The sequence below is a fragment of the Rhipicephalus sanguineus genome, chromosome 4, assembly GCF_013339695.2.
Source record: "Rhipicephalus sanguineus isolate Rsan-2018 chromosome 4, BIME_Rsan_1.4, whole genome shotgun sequence".
In the NCBI taxonomy this organism is placed as follows: Eukaryota; Metazoa; Arthropoda; class Arachnida; order Ixodida; family Ixodidae; genus Rhipicephalus; species Rhipicephalus sanguineus.
This window is the reverse complement of record NC_051179.1, coordinates 138,817,601-138,843,715: the sequence shown is the minus strand read 5'-3', so window position 1 is coordinate 138,843,715 and position 26,115 is coordinate 138,817,601. Positions and strand designations below refer to the sequence as shown.

The following is a 26,115-nucleotide window of genomic DNA, read 5'->3' as shown; positions in this document are numbered from 1 at the left end:
GACAGCGATTGCTCTTGCCTGATCGATGTACTGAACGTTTTTTTTTCTTTTGTTTCTTTTTCCCTTTCTTGCACTTTTTAGTGAAAGGAAGATGCCGTAGAATGCATCTGCTTCGTCATCTGCACGTGTGCACAAGGCTACCATTGGGCGTGTCTGAGCCGAATAACACCCAGATAAATACCTGAGCAGTTTGAAATAAAGCATTGATTCTCGTTTCCACCTGCAGTGTGTTACAGATATCACCCTTTGGACAACACAGGGTTCCTACAGGGAACGCCAGGATACTCTGCAGACTGCCTTGAGTATAGTGCAAGACTACACGGAAAATGCCGGGATGAGGTGTGCAACCGGCAAAGTCGAAATACATTCATATATGGCGATACAGGTCCGAGTCTCCGCGATCACCTGAGCGAACATCTTACTTGGGAAGATCCCCACTCAGACTGCGTAACACCCTTCCGACACTCGACATGCAATGTCAAAAAACAACGAGTGTGAAGGTAACCCCAGATAAGCTGAGGTATACAGTAAAAACCTGACAGGACTGAATAGAACTATCACTTGAGGAAATAAGAGCACGACTCAACACAAGCTGACGCTTGTGCAAGCAGCACTGGTTCGGAGCCGGCTTACCTACGATCTCCATTTCCATACAAGCCGGAAAACAGAGCAGGAGCACGCCGACATATCAATCCGACTTGCGACTACAGCAGCCCTTGGACTACCTACCAGTACAAACACACATCTGCTAGCACTGGCGGTGAACAATACCTTCGTGGGGTTGGCAGCTGCCACACTCATCTCTCAGCGATAAAGGATCTGCGGCACACCACCAGGGGACATTTCTTACAAAGACTCGCATTTCCAATCTCCCCGCAATATTGTTAAGAGGGCGCCGACCTATTCTCACAAAATCTTAGACAACGCATCACGATGCAGCCCATCCCCCTCATTATGCATTCATACCACCATAAAGGACGCCGCAAAGCTCGAGCACAGAAACTGCAACGAATCAAGGAATACCGCGACGTCTACGACACAGACGTCAGTCCCCACCAAAACGATCAAGGGCAAGCTCCCGCCTACGCTCTCGCTATAGTCAACCAGGGCAAAATTGTCCACTCCGTGATCTTAGTTATCTCATTTTCCGCGGGAGCCGAGGCTATCTCTCTCCTCATTCGAATGGCAGACCAACAGGGTATCTCTGCCTACGTGTTCTCAAACTCTCAGGAAGCTTGTTGCATATACCTCAACGCATCTTACCAACAAGGGCTATTGGGAAGCGAACTCCTCTTTGATCATGGGATAATGTGGTATCCGGCTCATACGGGCCGGGATGGCAATGAATTAGTTCATTGCAAAGCTCGAGTGCTCAGCGGCCGAGCCACACGACCACCCGCTATTGAGGACAGAGATGATGGGGTGAAACGGCGAGGCATCCTAGACATACAAAGGCTGGATTGCCGCATCGGGGCACCTCCTCACGAGGAACTCAACAGACACCAACCGTGAGACTGGCGCCGTCTGCAGATTAATACCTTTCCGGATCTGCATAAGCCTCACGTCCTGTACCCAGAGAGATATCCCAACACATGCCCGTGGTGCAGACGTATAATTCCTCCTGCCCATAACCACCCGCTACAGTCGACACCGGGCATACGTTCCCAATACAGACGCGGTTGTGGGAGGCGCGACTCATGAAAGGACACTGGGAAGCCAACTGGCGACCCCAGGTCAGGCACGCCGAGCCTCTATAGCCAGTGGAGCCGTGAAAGAAGGCTCCCACATGCAATAAACTGTTTTCTTTAATATTATTAATTCTTGTGTCTCTCTCTCCTGCACAAGGTCCATCTACTTTAGCAGGCAAATACACACAGCACATCGTAGCCATCTATCGCCTACCTCAATACAAATCGAATTTTTCCAAGGCCTCTAGCTTGATACTCGCGAAGAATAGAGCCAGCGCGAGGTATAAAATGCACATGAGACCTGGGAAGATTCGTGAGCATAGTCGTTGCATCCTGAATATGCGCCAGGTCACACAGGCCAAAGGCCAAGACTGTGTGCTACCTTACCTCTATTTGCGCCCATGTATTCTGTGTATGTGTGTGCTTGTTTGAATTTCTGCGGTAAATAGTTGTTAGCGAAGACTCAGACACGAAAACAATTTACTCACAGTCCAGCTTCCGCGACGATCATTATCGTCCCGTGGAACAGGCTGTAAATGAGTGGCAAAATCTTCCTGGTCTCCCTTACAGCCCGCTTCCAAGCTCATATAGGACGCCTTCATCACACCTACGATCAAGATTATCCAACTGCCATAGCATACGCTGAAGCCAGCTTAAGTGACACTACGATTCATTCCACTCCTGCGTGCCCATCGATACCACAGGGAGGTCAGGCATGCTCGTATGTTGCCGATGCCGCACCGCCGGCATATCTTGGCGAGCTTGCCACCATACTTGATGAAATGGCCGCGGTGTCTCCGATTGTTCAAGCTGCTATAACTATTCTCGGCGCATCATTTGTAGTAACTCGACGCAGGCTATCCACGATATCGTAGAGTATAGTCCTCCACGTTACTCACGGATAGCATTCACCATATTGCTGCCCCTACACTTGTAATTATATGCGTTCAGTGTTGCTTCGAGTGGCCCTGCCGGATGTTTTCAAAGCATATTCGGCAACCCACCCACAAGTTGTACTTCCCTGGAGGTTTAATCCGCCGAGATAATATTAATAATAATATTACCTGGAGTTTTACGTCCTAGAACCTTGATATGATTATGAGAGACGCCGTAGTGGAGGGCTCCGGAATTTTGCGCCATCTGGTGTTCTTTAACTTGCACTGGCATCGCACAGTACATGGGCCTTTACCATTTTGCTTTCGTCCAAGTGCGACCGCCGCTGCCAGGATCGAACCCACGACTTGCGGGTCAGCAGCCGAGCACCTTAACCATAACCATAACCAGCCGAGCACCATAACCAAACCCGCAGAGAGGAGGTTAACTTATGAAGTCTTCGTGTAGGGGTAACATTTACCCACTGACTGGTCACAACAATACCACGGCTCCTTTCGTGCATCGTGCCCATTTTATGACACAATCAACAATGTGACAGCGACACACTTGCTTTGGAGTTGCCCAGGTCTGTACTTCAACCGCGTTCGGCGCCTACATAACATACGCCTCAAGTCTAGCCAACTACTCATCCCTGATCGTAGGACCGATGGACTATTTCAGCGTTCGCAGCTAGGCTACTTGCACCAATTAAATTTGCCCATGCATCTTTGATGTATCTTTGAGAAGAATACCTATGACGAGTTTGTTTAAAGCAAGCGTGTTAAAGGCATTCCTTATATCGAAGGGCTAAACAATGTAAAGTAGGTACGGCGTTAATGTTGTTTTTACAACTGCCAATAAGCTAATATATGCGCTGCCATGCAGCGAAAGACCAGCAGGCATTAGACAAAATTGAGACTGATATATGCTTCGTAAACCACACGAAGAAGTTCACTGATTACCGTAGAGGTGTAGTATGTAAAGTGCCCTTTAGCAGCGGTCCTTCTACATAGAGCAGACGAGCCGCTGTGTTAATCAGAGATTAATGGAGCATAGGAGGTTGTTAACCGCCGGCTCACCACCTAATCTGTCTTTACGTTGTCCAGAGTGCAAAATGCACACCAAAATTTGATCGATGTGCTGTGCTGTACAGCACAAGAATTAAGAAACGCGTCTGATCGCAGATACCTCGCATGTCTACAGCAGTCGTAGCGAATGTGTGAACCAGCCTTCAAGTAACTTGCATAAAAAGGAAATGAAATTTCTGACTAGTTATCTCTCGCTTAGACCTCTACGTGTTCCGGGTTGACATATAGCGGTGCATGCCTTCACATGTGCAGATAAGCTTTTCTGCGTACTTTCTTTTAAGTAGCAGTGCGTTTCCTTCAGTTGTTAGTCGGCATTTAAGTCGTTCTGATTTGTCCTCTTCTATCCGTGTCTGCACGCCAACTTCTTTTATGATGAATCGGTACGAACTAGCTCCACCTTTCCTTCATTCTAAGAAAACACGACTCTGCCTAATGTCAGTTTCTAAGACCAGCTGTTAGTAAGAAGCGCAAGGAGGCTCTCAAAGCCTTGTGTGCTGAAGACGCTTTAGGTCAGTGTCCCAGAAACATTTCCTCTGGCAAAGGGCCGCTGTTGAGACTATCTAACGCTCTTGAAGATTATTTCCTAGGGGCACTTAAGCAGAGAAAAGGTGGGCGATTGTATCCTCGAAGCTACAGTCATCGCGCGTAGCCTTGTAGGCCATTCCGATCCGAAATGAGCAGGCATTTTTGAAAACATTTTAAAATAGCATACACCCACGTCGGATGCGATATCACACGTCGACGTCAAGCGAAGCCACTAAAAAGACGTGAAATACTTAATCCGCCTTCCTAGGCTTATTTACGTGTGTAATATGTGTTAATTTAATTGAAATTACCAAGACCGTATTACAGACAATGTTCTCGCAATAATATTTCGCAACGAGACGCAATAAGATGGCTCCCTAGCATTTTGCCTGCATTTAAATTTCGGCCGCCGCGACCAGAATTCCATCCCGCAAGCTTCGAGTGAGCAGTCAAGCACCGTAACCAATAATATCACCGCGGTTGACGTGGGCAGAAATATGAGTAGCTAGAAATATGTCATTTCTATGAATCAAACAAACAGTCAGTCAGTTTTATTATTACATAGCATGTTTATTAAAAGACATTAGATGTACAGACGCTCTTTTATTAGCCAGGCATCGCAAAGCCAACATTTATTACGCGACCCAATAGTGTACAGCTGGTTATCTGTGTACCCGTTACACAAGGACGCATTGTTTATTCTGGCTACACAAACATCCTACAGCTTCCCACAACTTCTTACACACAGAAAATCAGTACAGAGGCCAAGTTAATCTGCTGCGCACAATACTAATCAAAAGAAGCAATGTCTGATTACAAAGCTGATTTTCTGATCATGCAGGTGCGCTAACACGTGCTGTGCCTTTCAGAATAATTTCGAAGGCCTTGAAAACTTCACGTGCAGTCTGATCTGTGTGCCGGCGCAAATGCCGGGATTCGCAAAAAATAGCTAAGCAGCCGCATTTCGCGCAGAGGATGGCAATATTAATGACGTTTCTTGTCTTGAGGTTGTTCGCGTGCTCGCGCAGACGGTCGATGTGGCAATGGGCACTCTGTCCGATGTAATAATAATAATAATAATAATAATAATAATAATAATAATAATAATAATAATAATAATAATATCTGGGGTTTGACGTGCCAAAACCACGATGTAATTATGAGGCACGCCGTAATGGAGGGCTCCGCAAATTTTGACCAACTGGTGTTCTTTAACGTGCACTCATATCACACAGTACACGGGCCTCTAGTATTTCGCCTCCATCGAAATGCGACCGTCACCGCGGGAATAGAACCCGCGATCTTCGAATCAGCTCTGAGCACTGTAACCGCTACAACACCGCGGCGGACACTCTGCCCGATGTAGCAACTGCTGCACGAACTCGGGATCACATGCACGACCTCATTCTTGAATGGAACATATGTTGTGGCGCGCTTCTTGACATAGCCCTAATGAAAGTGACTTGATTTTCCATTGCCATAACATGATAGATTTATTGACTTTATTGATGATCACTGATGCCGCAATACTCATTGATTTGCCTCAATATTTCGTCAACAACACTTCTGTTGAGCACTTCGCAATAAACATGTCATTCACTCATTTCTATCAAAACACCAATGCGGAAATATGTCGAAAACCATATTTCTGTTGAGCACTTCGCAGTAAACATTTTATTGACTCATTTCTATGGAAACACCATTGAGGAAATATTTCGCAAGCAATATTTCTCTTTAGCACTTCGCAATCAATAATTTATTGTCTTATTTCTATGAAAATCTCATTGAGGAAACGTTTCGCAAACATTATTTCTGTTGAGCACTTCGGAATGATATTTTCTACCATTGAGGAAATATTAACTGCTGATGCTACTATCGTGCGACAAAGTAGGCCGAGTGCTGCAGCCCTGCTAAGCCCCATTTATTTCACTTAGCGCCATCAATGACTCATAAATTTTAGTACTCTATGTCACATTCGTGCGCGCACTGGTTGGTGAACAATGTGGCCGCGGCAAGGCCTTTGATCGTCCGAGTCCTGATCCTGACGAAGGGTCCACGGTCAATACGCTCAAGAACCAGTTACACACGCAATTTTCTTAAGGGGGCCTTTTTATTCCGCCAACCACACGTGCACCGGACCTACAGAACTTCCTTCTGCCCTAACTAGCCTACGAAACTCCATGTCTCTTTTGTACACGTTCAACACGTTCATCGTGGTTCTGTCTTTCCTGTGAAGTCTGTAGCTCTCGCTACGGTGGAGAAATGAAGATGGGTTCCGCGTAAAGGCTCAGTTAAAAACGTCGCAAAGAGTCTGTAAGTTGCACGTCCATCAGCATGTGTATAGCGAGAGTCTTTGTTCCGGTTGAGGGGAGACCATTCAACCAACCTTTATGCCTCTTCTTGCCTGTGTTTGTAGGTGTGCGTGTATGTATACACACGCAAAACTGGGAAATTTCAGGGGTTTGAAGCCCCCGAATCGCCCCCCGCCCCTCTTCATGGTGTGCGTGTCATTTGCTCCGATCTTTATATACCATTAATCTTTTATTTACCCTTCCTAGAACAGATTTTGTGTATGTGCGGGTCCCTTGACACTCCCTCTTCTGGGAGCAACGATGCTGCAAAAACGCATCAGAACCTCGTACATTTTAACGCGATAGCATTAAAGAGCTCGTATCGCAGAAAATTCGCCGTCGGCGTCGGCGCCGTTGGTTGTGAGCCAAAAATCATCATCTTGTCCGTGACCGAAAGACCGAAAAAGCTGCAAATAAATTAAATAATAAAAGTGTTGGGTCCGAGTGGGAAAAGAATCCAGGCCGTCGGCGTGGCAAGCAGGTGTTCTACCACAAGGCCACGCCTCTGCTTGGAGCTGCACTGAAAGTAACATTCATGCTTCTCAAAAAGAGGCGTCCTGTATACAGATCTCACAGTACGAGATGTAATATCGCAGTAATATTGCGTGGTACAAGCGTACATTGTCATCGGGCGTCACACCATGTCAATATCATAAAGACATAGTGGTTTAAAGACAGCCACCCTTTACAAAAGGCACACACATTACTGCGCGTATTCCCTTAGGACCACGTAGTGGGTGCATTGCAACTTCGAAAAAGTTTCTCGCGCAATGCTGCCCATTACATAAGGCACACACCTTAGTGCTCCGATTCTGTCAAACACTAGTAGTGTTCGAAGTGTGCACTACGGGCAGGATATCGCTATCGCGTTCAACTCTTAAAGGCGAAGCTTAAGCGTCCCCCAATTTTTGTCTTGTGTTTATAGGTAGGACTTTTAACGAACACAGTAACTCACAAAAGCAACTAAAATCACTTCAAGGACTGCAGTGTGTGGCCTTTGCGCTTTCGTTTCTTTCATGCAAGCCCTATTGCAAAAACCAGCGCCATTCCAGTACCCCCAGCGTGATACCAGTACGTTTCTTGGCGCTGGACCGCACTGGGAACACTGGCACACGCTCGTATTCACTGGTATTCCGATGAAAGCACTGTGAAAGCGCTGGGTCGCACTGGTAGAGCCACTGGCTTTGCCGCTGTGACGCTGGCGCTCACTGGGAAGCGCTGGAGACGCTGGAATTCTCACTGGCGTGCGCTGGCACATACTGGAGCCTGCACTGTTCTGCCAGTGCCGCGCGCTGCTTTCAGTATCGTGCGCGGCGGAATGCTTTGGTATCGTTGAATATCGAATTTCTGATTCGATGGTACCGATGGATGCTATCCTGACGGGTCGCAAACATGTGTCACAAATTCTAGCTTGGCAGAAAAAGACCAGGAGATACGCACTATTTTCATGGTATACGTGATATGATATATATATATATATATATATATATATATATATATATATATATATATATATATATATATATATATATATATATATATATATATATATGTGAAATCACGGTCGCTTTTAATCTTTCGCTGTCGAATGGGGAGAAAGATATGTTAATAACCCAAAGCAGCCAACACTGAGCATTTTGCTTTCTACCACGCTTTTTTTATTCATGCAATGCCAATAACGTCGTTAATTTTTGCGGAGCACGTACGTAGCAGCAATAAATACACATTTCGTGCATGCCGCTCATATATATATATATATATATATATATATATATATATCAATTTTGCATCCGTGATGTATGGCGGTAATGACTTCATATTGTAATGTTTGTAAGACTGGAGGCGTTGGTCTGAACATACAGATCAAATCGTTACATCGCCGTGCAGTTCGCAAGACGTAAATGAGCGCTGGCTTCGCGACCTCTCCCAACCGAGGCCAGAAAAACAGCCGTAGTTCGATATCGCCACACCGGAAACGCATCTCGGGCAATTCTTGCACTTCCACTTAGTTCAGCTATTCGTTATGTAACAGTTAAAAAGGTTTCGAGGCTAAAATGCAGAAACTTCAACAATCGCAACTCATCTGCGCCGAGATCGGACCTACCCAGTGCGGCTCCCAGGGAGTGTTAGGCCTAGCGTACCGGCCGAGTCCGTCTACATGCCACCGGCGCTTCTTGGTTTAAGTACACGCAATTCCAACGTGTAAGATTTACTGTAAAGTATAGTCTGGACATCCGTTAACCTAAATTACCCATTTTTTCTTGTGTACGGTGTCCGCACAAGGAGCGATGACCATCGATGCGACGCGCTTTCAGCAACAAACGCAGGCTCACCGAAAGCAGCCGGCCGCACTCGCCGGTACTTCTCTGACTCGTACGTCAGAACAGATATTTGTCAACTGGTACGCGTTAGTGAACTAACACACCGGCATCTTTTTTTCAGCGAATTGTATCTGTTTTTGCGGAGCGGTTTTATAGTTGTAGGTATCGATAGAACTGCAAGTCAGAATACAGACACGCCCGCCCCGCAGTAATATCGTCGCTCGCGCGAGAAAACTACTTAGTATGAATTCATGTAGGCGCGTGTTTATCGAACGAGTCATCATAAAGCTTCTGTACATGTTCATCTTTAGCAAGGGCGAGAAACGGCTATTAAGAATCGGCAGTAACAGCCGTCAAACTGTACCCTGCTCCTCGATCCATTTGATATGTTTCGGAGTTAAAACGGGAATTCTTAAAGAAACCTAGCGCTCATCCCATTTTGGGCATTTCATTTGTTGCCGGCCACCCTTTGTTTGTGTCTAATAAAGAAGCAAGCGTGATTTGGAAAGGAAGATCGCGTCTTCCTTGAATACACGACACCGAAATATGAAACGAAATGCTGTCTTACTGTATTGACTAGCCCTTTAACAGCAATATTGACGTGTTTTAGCGTGGCGCTAAGTGAATGCATCACTACGTCATAGCGTTTGTGATAATTTCAAATACGCATTATAATAAATACCATGAAAGAAAAAAAATTCAGCGTGGCGCAGTGGTAGAGTACTCGCTTGGAAATTGAGGAATGGCGAGTTGGAATCCTCGCGGTGGAGCATTTTTTTTTTCATACGGCTTTTTTTTTATTGCACTAATGCTTGCTATATGACTTTCTTTACTAATATATTTATGCAGGGAACGTAGGCACCGCCGTTTTAACGCTGTAGAGCCGTTTTGCGCTTTAGTACCCAGCGCCTCTCAGTAAAACGCCGCTCCAGCGGCCCAGTATCCAGCGCGACGCTGGGCCCATAATCAGGCATGGCACTGAACGCTGGTACCCAGTGGCGCTGGGTTTTTCAATAGGGAAGGGCATCGTATTTCGTGGAATAATGTAAAGCGCAACTCTGAAGAAACGGGACAATAGACACACTGAACACTGGACAACAGCTCTTTTTGAAGGCATAAATATCAGGTTTAGAATGGAAGACTGAGCAAGTTGGCATGGATTCATACTTATGACTGTGCAGCGCTGACGAAAAAATGCGACGACGGACGAAGGAAGTGCACACGATATGCGCTGACTCAACTGAATTTTTATTCAGAAACGCACTAAAAAGTTCGATGGTTATTCAAAAAGTAAGGGCCGTTTGGTCGCAAAAAATAAATATTCATTAGTAAAAGATTTTATTGGCGGGTTTAGTTTATTATAAACCTATCTTACTTTTCTACATAAACGCTGTTGAGTTCTGAGCACTTTTCTTACCGCTGCACCAGTTTCTTTAGTCCCTCTCCATAGAAGTTCGCCGCCTGGCAATTCTTTGCTGTTTCAGTTGGTCCGTAAGTATTTTTGGTGCCCACATTGCACACATTTTGTGATATGCGAGCATTTCAGTTACAATCGTGCAAATTGTACTGCGGCCGACAAGAGGAAATTCGTCGACAGTCCTCTAACTGTCAGTTGTCGTTGTGTTTATTTCGGCTACTATTCAGTATGCACTATTTTGGCATTATTTTCGTATGTAAGCCAGCTTGCCGAGGATCAAAGGTGGTCAAACTGTATTCTGTGGATTAGCTGTCGCCGTTCAACCAATAGGTATTTTTTGTGCTTTTATTGCTAGGGCGTGAAATGCACTAATAAATCGTGTTTCAGTGGGTAATTTCAAGTTGATGTAAGTTGATGTTATATATACGTACTACAGCCTACATGCCCCACTTATAATAGTATATAAATTAAGGTTAGCAACGCTACTGCAAAAAGCAGCGCCTTTACAGTACCCCCAGCGTTCGTGTTATTAGTATCGAAGCGCACTGACTGACGACTGTCAATAGATAGAGGAAGCGCGCAGTTGTGGCCTTCTAGCGGTCTTCTATCGAACTAGAGCACGCGCCGGAGTGGAGCGAGCGCCGCATGCTACAGTTGGCTATGCTATATATGGATTTGCCTGCGTTATTATCATCATCAAGGCGCTCGAAGAACAAGAGGAAGAAGACCCCTTTCGCGCGACCGTGCGCTGAATGAATGGTTGGATGCAGGTTACGGCGCGGGACTTCGCCGCAGATTAAGAACCTGGCGAGCCAGCTCCTAAAATGAAGAGTGAAGGGGCAGGGGTAGCTCAATCTTTTTGGCAGCTCGTCAGAGAGCACTAGACTTCAGCAACCAAAATTGAATTATCACACAGGCAAGGAAGCCACTTTATGCGCAAGCAAATGCACCGAGCAATGTACCCATTTGGCTGAAAACTGTTAATATAATATGACCCGTGTTTTTTAACTAGACATCTGGGCTCTGACAGCTCTCATGACAGATTGGCAGGAAGATTGCTGCATTTTGATGGCTGGTGACATATATGTAAGCGTGCCATCTCTGCGCTCGCAGGCTGAGAAGTGGCATATTTTAACAAGAACTTTACCGACAATGACTTCTGTCGTCGGTGAAATGTTTTCGCTGCCCTGCTTGCATGTTCATTTCTGGCGCATTTGTTGGAGCATTTGTTTGCCCATAGGCGATACCTTGTTTTTTTAAATAAATTTCATCAGTTGACGCGAAGTGCCCTGGTCTGTTTCTCTTCTTATTTCTGTTATATGTATGGTTGGAAAATATGTTGCAGCCAAAACGGTAAAGTATGCTTCACACCTGTGAACAAGAAGATATTCACGAAGCTCTGGCACAGCGTGCTTTTCGTTTTTGCCCTCTTTTGCGTTTGTTATTAAGGAATGCAAAATGCTGGTCATGCACTCGAGCTATGACCACGCAGAACTAATAAAACAATATGATCATGACATGAGCATACTTCGTTGCACTTTACTTGTGGAACGTTTTCTCATAAGTGTCCTGTTCTTTTGTCGCAGGCTTCATCTGTCTCAAATTACCGGGCACGAATGTAAAGAACACCCTGGCGCGCCCACTTCTATCGATGGAACGGAAGTCGCCTGGGCAGCCCATCATGGGTGGTTCAATTAACAGTGAACAGCTGTGATTTCGTAATGTGCAAATGTATGAACGATCATATCACGCAGATTTGATACCAAGTGCATTCACTACAGAAATGTTCCAGTATTAGCATGTGTAAGTTTATGCACAGTTGCATTAAGTGAGCCCCGGATAAAGCTTGGGCAAGTTTGTAATCATGTAATTGGTGGTACTCAAAGTGCACATATTCCACAATTAAATATTGATCTGCTCCTTCACTAAAGGCGCGTGCAGCTCCTTGCGATCAGTGAAAAACCTTGAAATAGAAAACTGAATTTTTAAGGCCATTGGGAAACATGGACTTGGTTTCTTTCCTTGAAAACAGCTTGAATTTTATGGCATATGGCAATTGCTCTTCACTATGGTAACTGCTTTCTATGGCCGGTAAACATTCATCAAGCTAACTCGGAGGTTACATGTCGCGCTCAGTGATGGCTCCGATCCTGTGTTGCTTTCATCATTGACTGACCTATTACTTATTTCGTTCACCCAGCTACCGATCCACCTTCTCCCAAATTGGCTAAAATTGGCTCCTTGTGACTCGACCTCACTTTCAGCATTTATGATGATTTCTCCTCAACTATAGCTAACTCTCTCGTGTGATACTTCTAGCTCAAGAAACATCCAGTGTCATTATGCAGCCAAACCGAAAAAAAAAAGAATGCTGATGCTGTATGCGAGAAAGCAAGAAGTTCTGACTAAAGCTGCTGGCATTGCTTCTCATGCTTAGTGATAGGCTCGCGCGCAGTGCTTTTTATCGCTATTTTATGTATACAGAAAGATTGACTTTATACGTAGGGAATACTTGCTTGGATACTTGTGCCAGCTTGGTCTGCTGGCATAAGTCCGATTCGCCTTTGATTCAATCCTTATAAAAGCTCAAAAACGGGAGAAGCTTGATGGCTGTAGGCGGTTAAGAGGGTACTCAGTTATCAGATTGTAAACATGAGCGAAAAAATTTTGAAGCTATCAATGCCATTTTTTTTTCTTCAGGAGATCAGTACTCAGAAAAAGCAGGAGAAATTTCGACCACGTGGGGTTCTTTAACCCATATATGCCCAGTGTCCTACATATGGGACGCTTCTTCGCTGCACTCTTAACATCCCTATTTTTTAAGCTGATGACTAGCGCCACCTGCAGCACATCAAGCAGGCCTCGTTCTCAGCGTGTGCAAGCCTAGACTTGTTTTTAATGCTGCCACGTGCCGACCGCTTTCTTGGGACAAACGCATGCTTTCTATGAAAGACGTCATGGAGCGGAAGACGTGCAATGTCGTTGTGCACGTGAAACGTTTCAAGGCTTACCACACCCGCACATAGCATCCCTAATGCGCAGTGTCTGATATGTATAGGACGGCTTGAAAAGCAGTGTTGCGTTTATGTGGCAGTAAATAAAGAACTTGTGCTTTCTTTTGAGAGTAGAAGTACACTTTTTGTGAAACAAAAATATTTGTTATGTCATTTTTTCTCAGTTTGGGCATATATGGGTTAACGTGCACCTAAATCTAAGCAGACGGGCCACAAGACTTTCGCCTCCATCGAAAATGCCGCCGCCGCGGTCAAGATTTGATTCCGCGGTCTCCTGGTCAGCAGTCGAGTACCATAACCACTAGACCACCGCGGTGTGTTCTACTGATAATACAGCTTGCGTTCTATTTTGGCTACAAATTTGATATAAACTTAGATGTAATGGTTACTCTAGCCATAGAGACGCCATTGTTGTTCGCGCTTTTTCCTTCCAGTGTCCGTGTCTGTATGCGTGCCTTATCCAGCTTAAACATGAATCAATACCAATTAGCCCAATTTGCTGTGCTACTCTGGCTACTTTTTCCTCGTGTTCCGGATCTTTTTCAAACCCACCGAACGGCAGCCCTGGCTCATGGCGACACTTGTCGTCGACATTACTATTTTCCTAGCATTTACATCTACAAACTACATGAAACGACAGCTCCTGTAACCTTTCATGTCGGGTAGATTGCCGACATTCATGACGTCAAAAGCGCCACTAGAACGGAGACTGCGAACGAACACAGGAAAGCGGCCCATTCTGTGTTCTTTCGTAGTGTCCGTAGTAGAGCTTTTGTGATCATCGACGCATATCGACATCTCCAAATGGCAGTTATCCTGGTTTCTGAAGGCCTTCGACGAACCTTTACCTGCTTAGGGGAACACAACGAAATGGCGCGAGGCGAAAATGACATTTACCTTTTTCTTGTCAACCGTACTTCGAAAACCTAGCACCAGTTTCACGTAAAGAAATTTAGTCTTTCGGTCACTTGAGGAAAGTGAAGTATGCGAGCGCAAGTTAGGGCTACTTTAGGCGAGAGCCCCGAATGTCCAGAAGAAATGGTAACTGAAAAGGAAAACACTCACAATTCGGAGATTATTGTTGCCATTTCTTCCAATTAAGTTCCTCTATGATATTCAGCCGTCTCTTCCCCGGTGCCATTGCAGTGGATATGCAGGATTGCGTTTGCACTTCTTTAATAGGAAGCTGACTTGACGCCATGCAATAAATTCCACATAACCAGCCAGCCGCGTATTCGGGCTATTAAATTCGAAGCATTTCTTAGCGAACTTCTGCGACTTTGAGCGTATCTATCTATCTAGCCGCCTACGACTTTGTGCTCTCCTGGCAGTTTCGTTAATAGGATGTACACCGAAATTGGTATGGCGTAACATGACCTTATGACGAGCATAACTGACAGGTCATAACATGACAAACATGATATCCATGTCATGAACGATATGATTTACTGTCGTTAGTTTGATATATACCGAAATTGGTATGGCGTGACAAGAGTGTATGACGAACATAAGTGACAAATCCTAACGTGCAAATCATGATAGGCATATCACGTACAGCATGATTTACGTGCCACGCTCATGGTGCGCTGGTGGCCGTTTTGCTAGCTTGATATACACCATGTAGCGTCATCATCATCGCCATTCATCATCATCGTCATTTTCCAACCACCGCGCCGCGTCTCTCGCGCAGCTCGTGCTGAGAGCTCGAGGCGCGAGCAGTTTGGCTCGTGCTCCTGGGGGCTGGACGCCGGCAGCCGCTGCCGCTCTGCTTGTACCAGGGCCTTTGAATAAAGTGGCGAGACTTCGGCACGGCCACGTCGGCCGCCTTCACGTCTCTCTCTCGCTAAAATTGGTGACCCGGACAACCACGCCCTTCGACGAGCGGCGCTGCCATGTTGCCGTCACTCTGCCCGCCAGTGAAGCCGTTCCACCCGGCCTACCCCCGAGCGTGGTTTATGCAGCTCGATGCTATTCTCGCACTGAATGGCATTACGGCACAGCCGATGATGCACGCCGTCCTACTCCAAGCGGTGCCGGTTGAGCTACACCATCTTGCTGCCGCAACGACATCCAGCCCGCAGCCATATGACGACCTCTGCGCTGCGGTGCTGGCCCGCTACGGCGAGACGTACCGCCCGCTACCGGGGACCCGTGAGTTCCGGGTTTCCCCTCCGCTAACGCGAGCGGTACCACCCTGCCCGCAGCCCTCCCATGACCGCGACCTACCTTCCCCGGCTACGTCTCTTTCAACCTCTCGTCCGGCCACCAGCGCAGCGGTTCCCGCGCCGGACGACCAGCCCGACGATGTTCAAGTTCCTACGCCCGAGGTTCCTGCGCCCGACGACGTTCCTGCTGCCATCGACCAGTCCGCCACGAGGTGAGTTTCTTCGACGCCCTCGGCCGACGGTCCATCAGGCATGCCCGCCATCCGCCCGTCGTCCCTGTCATCGCCGGCTCACGACACGTCCCTGACCTCGGCTTCCACGCTGGCTACCTTGCCGCCCGAACTGGAAGCTGACACGGACAACCTCTCGCCCACTGTTCGCCCCTCGCTCGCGGAGGTTTCGCCGTCGACGGTACCCGAACACGACCTTTCACCGACTTCTAAGCTCTGCGCCTCTTGTCAGCAGCGACCAGCGTCGCCCTCGACGTCTACCGCAGCAGAAGTTCGTGCCCCTTACCAACTTCGGCCGCACTTGCGCGACGCTGCTACTATGACGGAAGCGCCTGAGGACGACATGCCTGCTGGTTCGCCAATGGCAGAGCAAGCCGCACATGTGACGCCTGCCACGTCGACCGGCTTCCAGCATCCTGATCAGCGCACGAGCCCTCCTGTGCCACCTGCAGAGGGTGCTTCAACGCGCACAGGAGCATCATCCGAGCCTGCAGCGACTACGCCTGCTCGGTGTCACCGCAGATTTGCTCCTGAGCCCTTGACACAGGACGCCGACCACCTGACATGTGGCCACTGTGCTGGCGCGCTGTGCCGACATCCGCGTCAGCGCTGTGCCCGCACAGGAAAGACCCATCGCAGCAGCTCCTCGCCGATGGTTGCTCGTCGTGGCTTCACTGCGCCATTTCGCATTGTTTCGCGCACATCGCCCGCACCGGCCCTTGTGCACCCACCCTCAACTCCATCTGCCAGCCGCGATCACTTGCGTCAACCGGTCGGCTACCGAAAAGCCCCTTCATGTCGTCGTGGGATCCGCCTGGGCACGACACCAGCGTACTTTCGCCTAGTTCCCCGCCCTCTACGCTTCTCCCAGAGCCGCCCGCCAGAGACCCAATGGTTCCCGACAGTCCTTCACGTTAACGACCTGAACAGCCCACGGACCCTATCGTTTCGTGACATGAACATTCTTGTATATACGCCCCCATAGTTCATTCCGGGCTCATTTCTGCGGGGGGGGAGTAATCTGTAGCGTCATCATCATCGCCATTCATCATCATCGTCATTTTCCAACCACCGCGCCGCGTCTCTCGCGCAGCTCGTGCTGAGAGCTCGAGGCGCGAGCAGTTTGGCTCGTGCTCCTGGGGGCTGGACGCCGGCAGCCGCTGCCGCTCTGCTTGTACCAGGGCCTTCGAATAAAGTGGCGAGACTTCGGCACGGCCACGTCGGCCGCCTTCACGTCTCTCTCTCGCTAAAACCAAAATGATATCTCGCGACGTAACGGTGTGATGAACACAAATAACTGGTGGTAACATGAAAATCATGACACGCATGTCATGCACAGCATGACTTGCGTGCCATGCTCATGGTGCGCTGGCGGCCGTTTCGCTAGCTTGATATACATACACCAAAATTGGTATAGCGGGTCGTGACTATGTGGCGAACACAAATAACAGATGATAACATGACAATCATGACACACATGTCATTTACAGCATGATTTACATGCCACGCTCATGGTGCACTGGCGGCCGTTTCGCTAGCTTGATATACACCAAAATTGATATCTCGCGACGTAACCGTGTGACGAACACAAATAACTGGTGGTAACATGAAAATTATGACACGCATGTCATGCACAGCATGACTTACGTGCCATGCTCACGGTGCGCTGGCGGCCGTTTCGCTAGATTGATATACACCAAAATATGTATCTCGCGACGTGAATATGTGACGAACATAAATAACAGGAGTTAATATGAAAATCATGGCACGCATGTCATGTACAGCATGACTTACGTGCCACGCTCATGGTACGCTGGTGGCCGTTTCGGTAGCTTTATATACACCGAAAATGGTACCTGGCGACGTGATTGTGACTAACATAAATAACAGGAGTTAATATGAAAATTATGACACGCATGTCATGTTCAGCATGACTTACGTGCCACAATCATGGTGTATGGCGTCCGTTTCGCTAGCTTGATACACATCAAAATTGGTATTGCGCAACGTGACTGTGTGACGAACATAAATAACAGGTGGTAACACAAAAATCATGAAATGCGTGTCATGTAGGGTATGATTTGGACGCCACGCTCATGGTGCACTTGCGGCCATTTTGTTAATTGAATATATACTTAAATTGGTATGGCATGACAGGAGTACGTGACGAACATAAATAGCCGGTCACGCATCATATATATGTAGCAGAATTGACGTTTCATTAGCGTGGCATATACCAGATTTTACGCGCATGCATGCATGACAATCTCGCTATATATAGCGAACTAGATGTCACTACATGAATGACTTCATTAGCCTCAATGACAAACAGGACGATGTATGCAGCTCTATGCTGGCTGCTTCGCATTACATCGATTCCCACACTGCGTGGGATCTGCCGATTTTTTATCTTAGACTATCTATCTATCTATCTATCTATCTATCTATCTATCTATCTATCTATCTATCTATCTATCTATCTATCTATCTATCTATCTATCTATCTATCTATCTATCTATCTATCATGCGCCACTTGGGATAGAAAATTAATCTTTGTGTAATATTTGCAGTACATATCAACCCAAAAGCAGGAAAGCGCAGACAAACGCACTGAAACTTCCCTTAGCAACCAAACACGCAGTACAAATTGTAAACAAATGCATTGCGTCAGCCATAGTGGTGATGGCTGCGTCTAACATCGGTCCTGGTGATGGTGCTCTTCTAACGTCAGTTGTTCTCGCACAGTTGGATACCTGCTCTAATAACAAAATAATAAGAATTAGCTTTATACTTATGCGGCTCAGCAAACTATAGTGTAGCATTGCTCCACACCGCAGGAATACTGGATACCTGCTCTAATAACAAAATAATAAGAATTAGCTTTATACTTATGCGGCTCAGCAAACTACAGTGTAGCATTGCTCCACACCGCAGGAATACTCGAACTAATTATTCTCATTATATGCACATCAGCGCACCGTAGCGTGCACTTATTTTCGCCGGCAGTGACGTCTGCGCTCTAACGTGAGTACCGACGTTACGTCGTACCATAAGTTGGCCTCAGTCGTCAGAGTGTAGTCGCCGTGCCTGGTAAGTACACGCTATGCATACTAGTGAATTCACTTATTGACGCCGATAAGCCTCGTAACGCTTAGCTCAAAAGCTCAACACTGCTGCGTAGGCTGTTCCTTTATGACCGCATCAAATAACGTCGATCCCCGCAGTGCGCGGTATACGGCAGAAATTTTCCTTCACAAAAGCTTCTGAATTTATAACGTACCGCTATGTGCGCCTTCACAGAATCCTGTGCTATCAGTCTAATTCCTGCCTTTTGGCTGCAAAATATAAACGTCTCTTCCATAAATCAACCCCACAACGCTTAATACTTCAGTGCGCATTGAAACCTAGAACCTCCGAAAGAGGCGCGCCTTCCATGGCCTAGTTAGTGACGATACACTGGGATGTACAGAAATTAACTCCCATATATATTTAAAAAGCTCCATTCTCCCGTGATGTTACCTAATGAAAATATCGTCAACGTAACGCTTATAAAAGCTTGGCTTAAAGGAGTGGGAGACGACCAATCCTTCGTCGAGTAGAGCCATAAATATATTGGCATAATTAGGACCACTTGTGGTCCCCATCCACGTTCCGCTTACGTACACTTAATGAGCCCCATTGAACTCAAAATGGTTAAATTCCACAACCAACATGAGAAGTGTACGAAACGTGCCACAGTCAACAGGTTCATTCTGTCACCCTTATTTTGTCACCATGAGGAACAATAACGTAGAAGAAACTGACATCTAAAGTAACAAGTAAACAATTAGAAGGTATATCTAGGTCCATAATGTCAGAAAAGAAGCCTCCAAAGTGGTAGAGAAGCAGCATCTTCAAAAGCATATCCGCAACTAGGCCGGGTCGGAAGAAAACCTAGTACCACAAATAAAAAAAAAAGTCAGTGGAGACGCACCCACTATCGCATTATTTCACACCAAAGAATACGCTGGAACACCGAACCCCGAGTTTGACCGGCTCTTCACGAAGGCTGAACTATACGCAGCTCTACCAAGGTTGACAAGAAATAACCAGCCCCGGCAAAGACCAGATAGTCAACAAACACGCAACCTACCGCACCAGACCACCACGGTTCTGCTCCGTTACTACAACGACTTCTAGGAGGCTACTACAACGACTGCTAGGAGGAGAAAGAAGAGCTGCGTGCGGTACCGAAGCCCTCGGAGATCACCGTGGATCCCCAATCCTAACTTACCTATCGGCATTGAGAACTACGCCCAATTTCCCTCAACTCGTGCGTGGGAAAGCTGTTCGACACATGGTGCACGACCGCTTGGCCAAGTACCTAGAAGATAGTGGGCACCTACCGGATACCATGTGAGCCTTGCCGCTGCACCTCTCGACGTACGACGTGCTTTTACTACTCAAAGACCTGCTTGATCACCTCAACCATCGAAGCAAGTACTCAATACTTTGAGTCGACGTCAAGGGGGCCTTTGATAACGTCAGCCGCGACGCGATCCTTAACAACATCGAAGGCACCGTCTGCGGTTTAGGACTTACACGTAGATCAGAAACATCCAGACGGACCGTTCGGGAACTGTGGGCATATGCAATATCCGTAGCAAAAGATTCCAACTACCAAAAAGAGGCACACCGCACGGATCGGTCTCCTCGCCGCTACTGTTCAACGCGGCTATGATTGATCGGCCAAAAGTTCTCGACAAAACACGAGACCTGTGCCACGCGATGTACGCTGATGACATCACGGTCTGCACCAGGACTTCAAAAATTGGAAGCGGGCTGCCTACAAGATCCAAAACTGCGGCCTCCACTATGTCCCCGAGAAGTACGAGTACCTGTCCTCGAAGGAGGCACGAGAGGCAGGCCACCCATATACGAGGAGCCCGACCGTCACCCTCAACTGGACAATAATTCGAGACTCTACGAATGCTTGGATTTCATGACCACAAGAATGGATCGGAAGCGGCCACCTTGCTGAGAATACAATGGAGATGATCTCAACACACGCAACCGTCTAGAGGATCGCAAACAAACGAAACGGGCAGAAGGAAGAGGACACGTTACGAATAATGCAAGCTCTGCTCACCAGCCGCATCATGTACGGCACGCCGTACCTGGCTTTGAAACCCTCAGAAATAGACAAACTTAATAATATGATAGGAAGGGCAACCAAAGTCACCCCGGGACTACCCCCATGGCTTCTAGTACATGTGTCCTTAAGATAGGTGTCCACAACACGTAGCAAGAGCTCGCCGAAGCTCACAAGAAGAGCCAGCTGGAACGACTCATGCTCATTCCAACCGGAAGGTCGGTACTGCGGTATCTCAGCTACAGCGATACGTACGTCGCCGATGCGAACAGGAAAAAGCGCATCCCGCTGGACGTTAGATGTCCCTGTTCATCGCGCCCATCCTACGCAGCATTCATCACGCATTCCACAAAAGTAGACGACAGGCTAGAGCTGACGCTATTCACGGACGCGGCCAAGTATACGCGTAGAAACGCGTACGCTGTCAGCGTCCTAGACTCTTTAGCCAGAGAGTTCCTAGACAGATTTAGTTCGGCGTCTGCAGCCACGCGCGTACGCAATGCGCGAAATCATGCGTACGTAGCGAAGCGCGTCCAACTGAACGGCTATAGAGGGCTTCAAGGTTGCGATAGCAGGACCACGTGCTGTACCCCAACATACTTCCGGTCATTTCATTTATTCCTCTAGAACACCGAAGCGGAAAGCGCATTTTCAAACTTTGTCAGAGTAAGGAATTACTCTTTTTCCGCTTTCACATAAAAGAAAGGCGCTTGAAGTGAAGGACTAACTCTTTTATTGTTGTGTATATAGCTTAGAAGAATATTTATTTGAATTCTTCTGCTAGACACAGGGAGTAAAGTGTTGAAGCCCTACGGGCTACTCGCCAACGCTCTTGTTCCCCACCAATTCTGCTAGCCTACGCCAGCGCACGAAACCGGAAGCCGTCCAGGGCCTGTGTTTGTAAACAGCGAAATCGTCAATAGTTGGACGGAAGCAAATGTTGAAAAGTGTATTCCAGCGTTGCACTCTCTGGAGCAGCGTGCCGCTCAGCGTCGCCATACGCCAGCTCCTGAAGCCACCACCTCGGCCGGAACGGGTCGTTCTTGCGTTCTAGTTCTTGCACTTGCTGGCAGTGATCAGTGCACTGAATGTGACTGTTCCTGAGCGAAATGCTTTGTGCCTTCCTCTTCGGCGCCTCGCCTACCCGAACAGATGGTGCGATTTGAGAAAATGTTTGGTCCGCATGGCTCCGTCATGTTTTCTATGGCCTCAAAAATGGTTTGCCACATTACCAGTAACTTCATTCATGTGCTGGACGACTGCGACAACCACAGCTGGTTATCGCGCCGCTGCCTCCGCACGCTTGCAGAAGTAAATTTACTTTGACAATTTATACCAGCACAATACTTATGGTAACCATGACTCGTGCTTATTTGAATTCATGCCGAAAAGCGCAGTTACACTGCCTCACATATCCTGTGGGCGAATCTAATATGATGTTAACACATCAACGCATTCTTTTCATAAACACAGCGGCACACTCAGAGTGTATGATTCGTAGCCTGTTCGTTTCTTCCGTTTGCAACAGATTGAAAGGGAACAGCGCAAGTTACTGTTGATGACCGCACGCTACAGGGCAACAGGAATCTGGGGTCAGATTTAAGGCAGTAAGGAAGGCAAACCCGTCAGAGGAAAGAATAAGGCCAGAAATAATCACAATTGTCTCGACAAAGGGCATAACCATATGCTAGATTGAGCACGCCGCCATCCGCAATGTTGTTGAAATTGACACTGATATGTTCTTCTGTAGATGGCCAAAGAACGTAGTCTGAGGTAGTGATGAGGCGACTGCGCGCTTCATGTTCAGACAGAGAATAATGCATGGTGTTCAGGTGTATGGGACGCTGACGCGAAGGTATGGAAGGGTACGCCAAAGACGGAGAGTCCCACCCCTTACGAGTTTGTGGGTGCACTAAATACCGCAAAAACGATGTGATGGTGAATACCATCTACTCTGACACGAGTAGTGCTATGTGCGAGTGAACGAATCATGGCGTTGGTCACTCCACGGAGAGGTGGGCCGCAGTAAGGCATGCCCACTATTCGAAGGCGGCAACAAAATCCAGCACGAATGACCCAAATCAAAGCTCCAGTTTCAAAGAATACTTGGACGTGGACACCTACTACAAACACTAACAACATAGAACGGTCTTTTTGAAGTGAACGAATAAGAAGTTCGATAATCACTCGGGAGGAATTGTTGGCTGTCCGGTGGATGCAGTTCCCCCTCTCAACAATGCATTGGGGACGTTTCCGAAAGGGCGTTCATGACATGACATGGGGTCCGACAGGTGACACTGCACTTCAGCGCGGAGGCAGAAACCACCTGTGCACGGCAATTCACGGGCATAACGACCGAGTATGGAGGAGAGAAACCGGCAAAAAGAAGGCCGAGAGGGCGTATGCTTGTAGCACGTGGTTGGATGGACGCCTGTGGGTTCCTTAGGAACGTAGCCGCGTTCTTCGTCCTCTTGACGTCTTTGAAAAAATTACACCATCTCCCGCTAAAGGGGACCATGAGGCGATGCGAAGCCGGAGCACTTGCACGATTGCGTTTCGTTGGCGTTCGTTGGGCATGCTACCGACCACGCATCGTGGAAGGCGAAGAGGGACGCTACGCGCGTCGTATCTTCCATCTAGCCCGGCCGTTAATTCTCACAGGGCGAGCGGGGAACGCGGTCGACAGGCGGGCGAGAAGGGGCCAGCGTAGAAGAGAAGGGAGAAGAGGAGGGGACGCGCATCCGCTCGAGCTCATCGCGGCGTTGCGCAGGAGAGAATTTCGGCATGTCTAGCCCGCGTTTCAGTGGAAGAGTGGAAAGGGGGAGGGGAGAGGGAAAGTGGAGAAGAGAAGGGGAGATGGAAAGTGGAGAGGGGAAGGGGAGAGGGTGAGTGGAAAGGGGAAGGGGAGAGGGAAAGTGGAGTGGGGAAGGGAGAGGGTGAGTGGAGAGGAGGTGTGTGGAGAGGGTATGCGCATGCGCGGTAAGGGTGGTCACGCCGCACACCACCACCACCACCACCGGATTGAGCTCCGCCTTAAGACACTTCGCATCTAAAAATCGGAATATGTGTCTCCTATTGCCACAGAAGTAACAGATGGGTCCAGCAGTTCTCAGAGCACTGTAATAAGGCTGTACACTCGTCGAGGGTAACAGAGAAGCGACAGGTGCATGGTCGCCTGGTGTACGCACAGAAGACGGTGGTGGCTGCAGAGAGTGCCGCACTGTCGGTGTGCATTGGCACCTGACGACCGCAGGGGCTGTCAGAACACGCTATATGCGATGCGAACGCGATATCTTGCTTAATAATGTCTCTCGAGGCCGTTCGAACAGAAGGTGGAGTAGCTTGAGATGTTCTTGCATTGCGCAATATGACCAGGACACAAGCAAGAACACACAGACAACGCCACGACCACAGTGTTTCTTCCTTGTGTCATGGTCAGTTCGCACAGTTTAAGAACGTCTAACAGAAGTATAAACCAACTAGCCTGCCATATCGCATTACTGAAGTAGCTTCAGGAGCGCAAGAAGAGCACCGCACGCGAAGCTCTTGAGAACAATGTCGCGGATCAGAATACGCAAGTCCAGGGTCGCAGCAAGACCGATGTTAAATATATCGTTCTAAAGGTGAAGAGAGTGTATGTTGATGAAATAAACTTTTAATGTGGAGTTCCTCATGTCGCTGACATAAGGTAATTGGATCCTGAATGGGGTCAGGATTTTCCGTAGCAAGTGCATGAAAGGCAACGCTGTTTATGGCTTTTATATTATGACGTCTTCGGTCGGTTTGGCACAGGGTGACGTTGGCATGCTTGCACAATACGAAGATATCCTCAATGTACGAGGTGCATGACTCGCAAGCTAATTGGATGCACTGAGCGTAAACCAGGTTTTCGCGACATCAGACAGGTGGAAGGAGACGTTCCTCAACTTCTGTGGGTGTTCTCACCGGCTCAAGGCACTAATGAGGTCGTAGTTTTGAATCCAGTCTTTCATATCATCCTCTGCTAGACCACACTGGTATGTAACGCTGATGACTGTTGATGGACAGAACGGACGGTGAAGTCTTCAAAGGCGAGGCAGCGGCGGATGGACCAGGATTGACTTGAGCGAGCATAGTAGGTGTTGTTACGCGATGATGCGAGCGGAACTCCAGTGAGAACTTGCAAGAGGACGTAGGGATAAAAAAGTACCGTCTACCCTTTATGAGACACCGCTTCATAAAGTGTAGACGGTACTCATGATGATATGTCGAGATTTCAAAGAATAGTCACTGTATTGGGGCACTCTCAATACTGCTACTTTCAGAGCGATTGATCATTTTACTCGACGGATGGCCTCATCCGGTGTCTGCGCTACGCCGTCTGCGAACACAAAAGTGCGTTTTGCTGGCACCGTTTATATGAGCAGCTGGTTCATCAATTACAATGATACCTCATTTGTTGTGTTATGGGTCACCTTTAATGTCCCCAGTGGCGTCGGCTTCTCCCACCTTTACTTAAATAGTAGCGATGGTCCACGCATACCTCAGAACACTGAAGCTAACGAAGGCGGCGGCTACTGTGTGAATCTCAAGGTGGCTTACATTTCAGCAACGATGCTTGCATACGCCATATTGACATGCATGGGAGCGATGGCAACGGCTGCACCGGTTACTGCGCAAAAAAACCAACCAATGCGCTGGTGCGGTGGTCAACTCAGTGAGTATGGCATCTGGAGTACTAAATCTTCGCAATATGAAATATTCGTAGGGTCGATGAAGGCTTGATGGAGCCGATATTTCGATAAGTTTCTTCGAGGCAGCGACTGCCTACCTTAGCGCATGTATGTGCATGTATTGTACCTTCTCTTCCAACACCGGGCCACAAAGAGAAGTGGCAAGTGCGCGAACGGGGGTGGGAGAAAACGAGGCGCCGCCATGGCATATTGGGTGAGTAAAAGGGAAAGAGACAAACGTTAGTCGACAATAAAAATTCAGGGGTGCTCGTAGGGGTCTTGGGATGAGAGCGTAGAAGGGGAGATAGGTGTTTTGCTGAATTATGCTCGTTAAAACTGAGTACCATCTGACAATGGCAATTTCACGTTGGTAATAAAGGTGAGAAATTACTAGAAGAAAGGCTCAGTTCTCACTGTTTTTTTATTCACCCAATATGCCATTCACCCAATATGCATCAGAGATTTCTACTGAGAATATGTCACAACATATAGGGTTAAAAGTTGTCGCAATCTTCGTAAAAACTATATCTTCATAGCTTAGCCGTGTAGCTTGGGTATCAAATGTGCTACGCAGAGCTAGTGTTCACGAGCAACGTAGT

The 26,115-nt window shown here is 47.6% G+C and overlaps 1 protein-coding gene across 1 annotated transcript in view; it reads left to right on the top strand.

Annotated features, from left to right (window-relative positions):
- Window positions 1-4,214: 4,214 nt before the first annotated feature.
- Window positions 4,215-26,115, top strand: part of LOC119390745 (uncharacterized) — an 87,598-nt gene continuing 65,697 nt past the window's right edge. Inside the window, exons 1-2 of the mRNA XM_037658436.1 lie at window positions 4,215-4,257; window positions 25,393-25,500. Of these exons, the coding sequence (XP_037514364.1) occupies window positions 25,398-25,500 (103 nt within the window). The 5' untranslated portion in view covers window positions 4,215-4,257; window positions 25,393-25,397. The remainder of the gene's footprint in view (window positions 4,258-25,392; window positions 25,501-26,115) is intronic.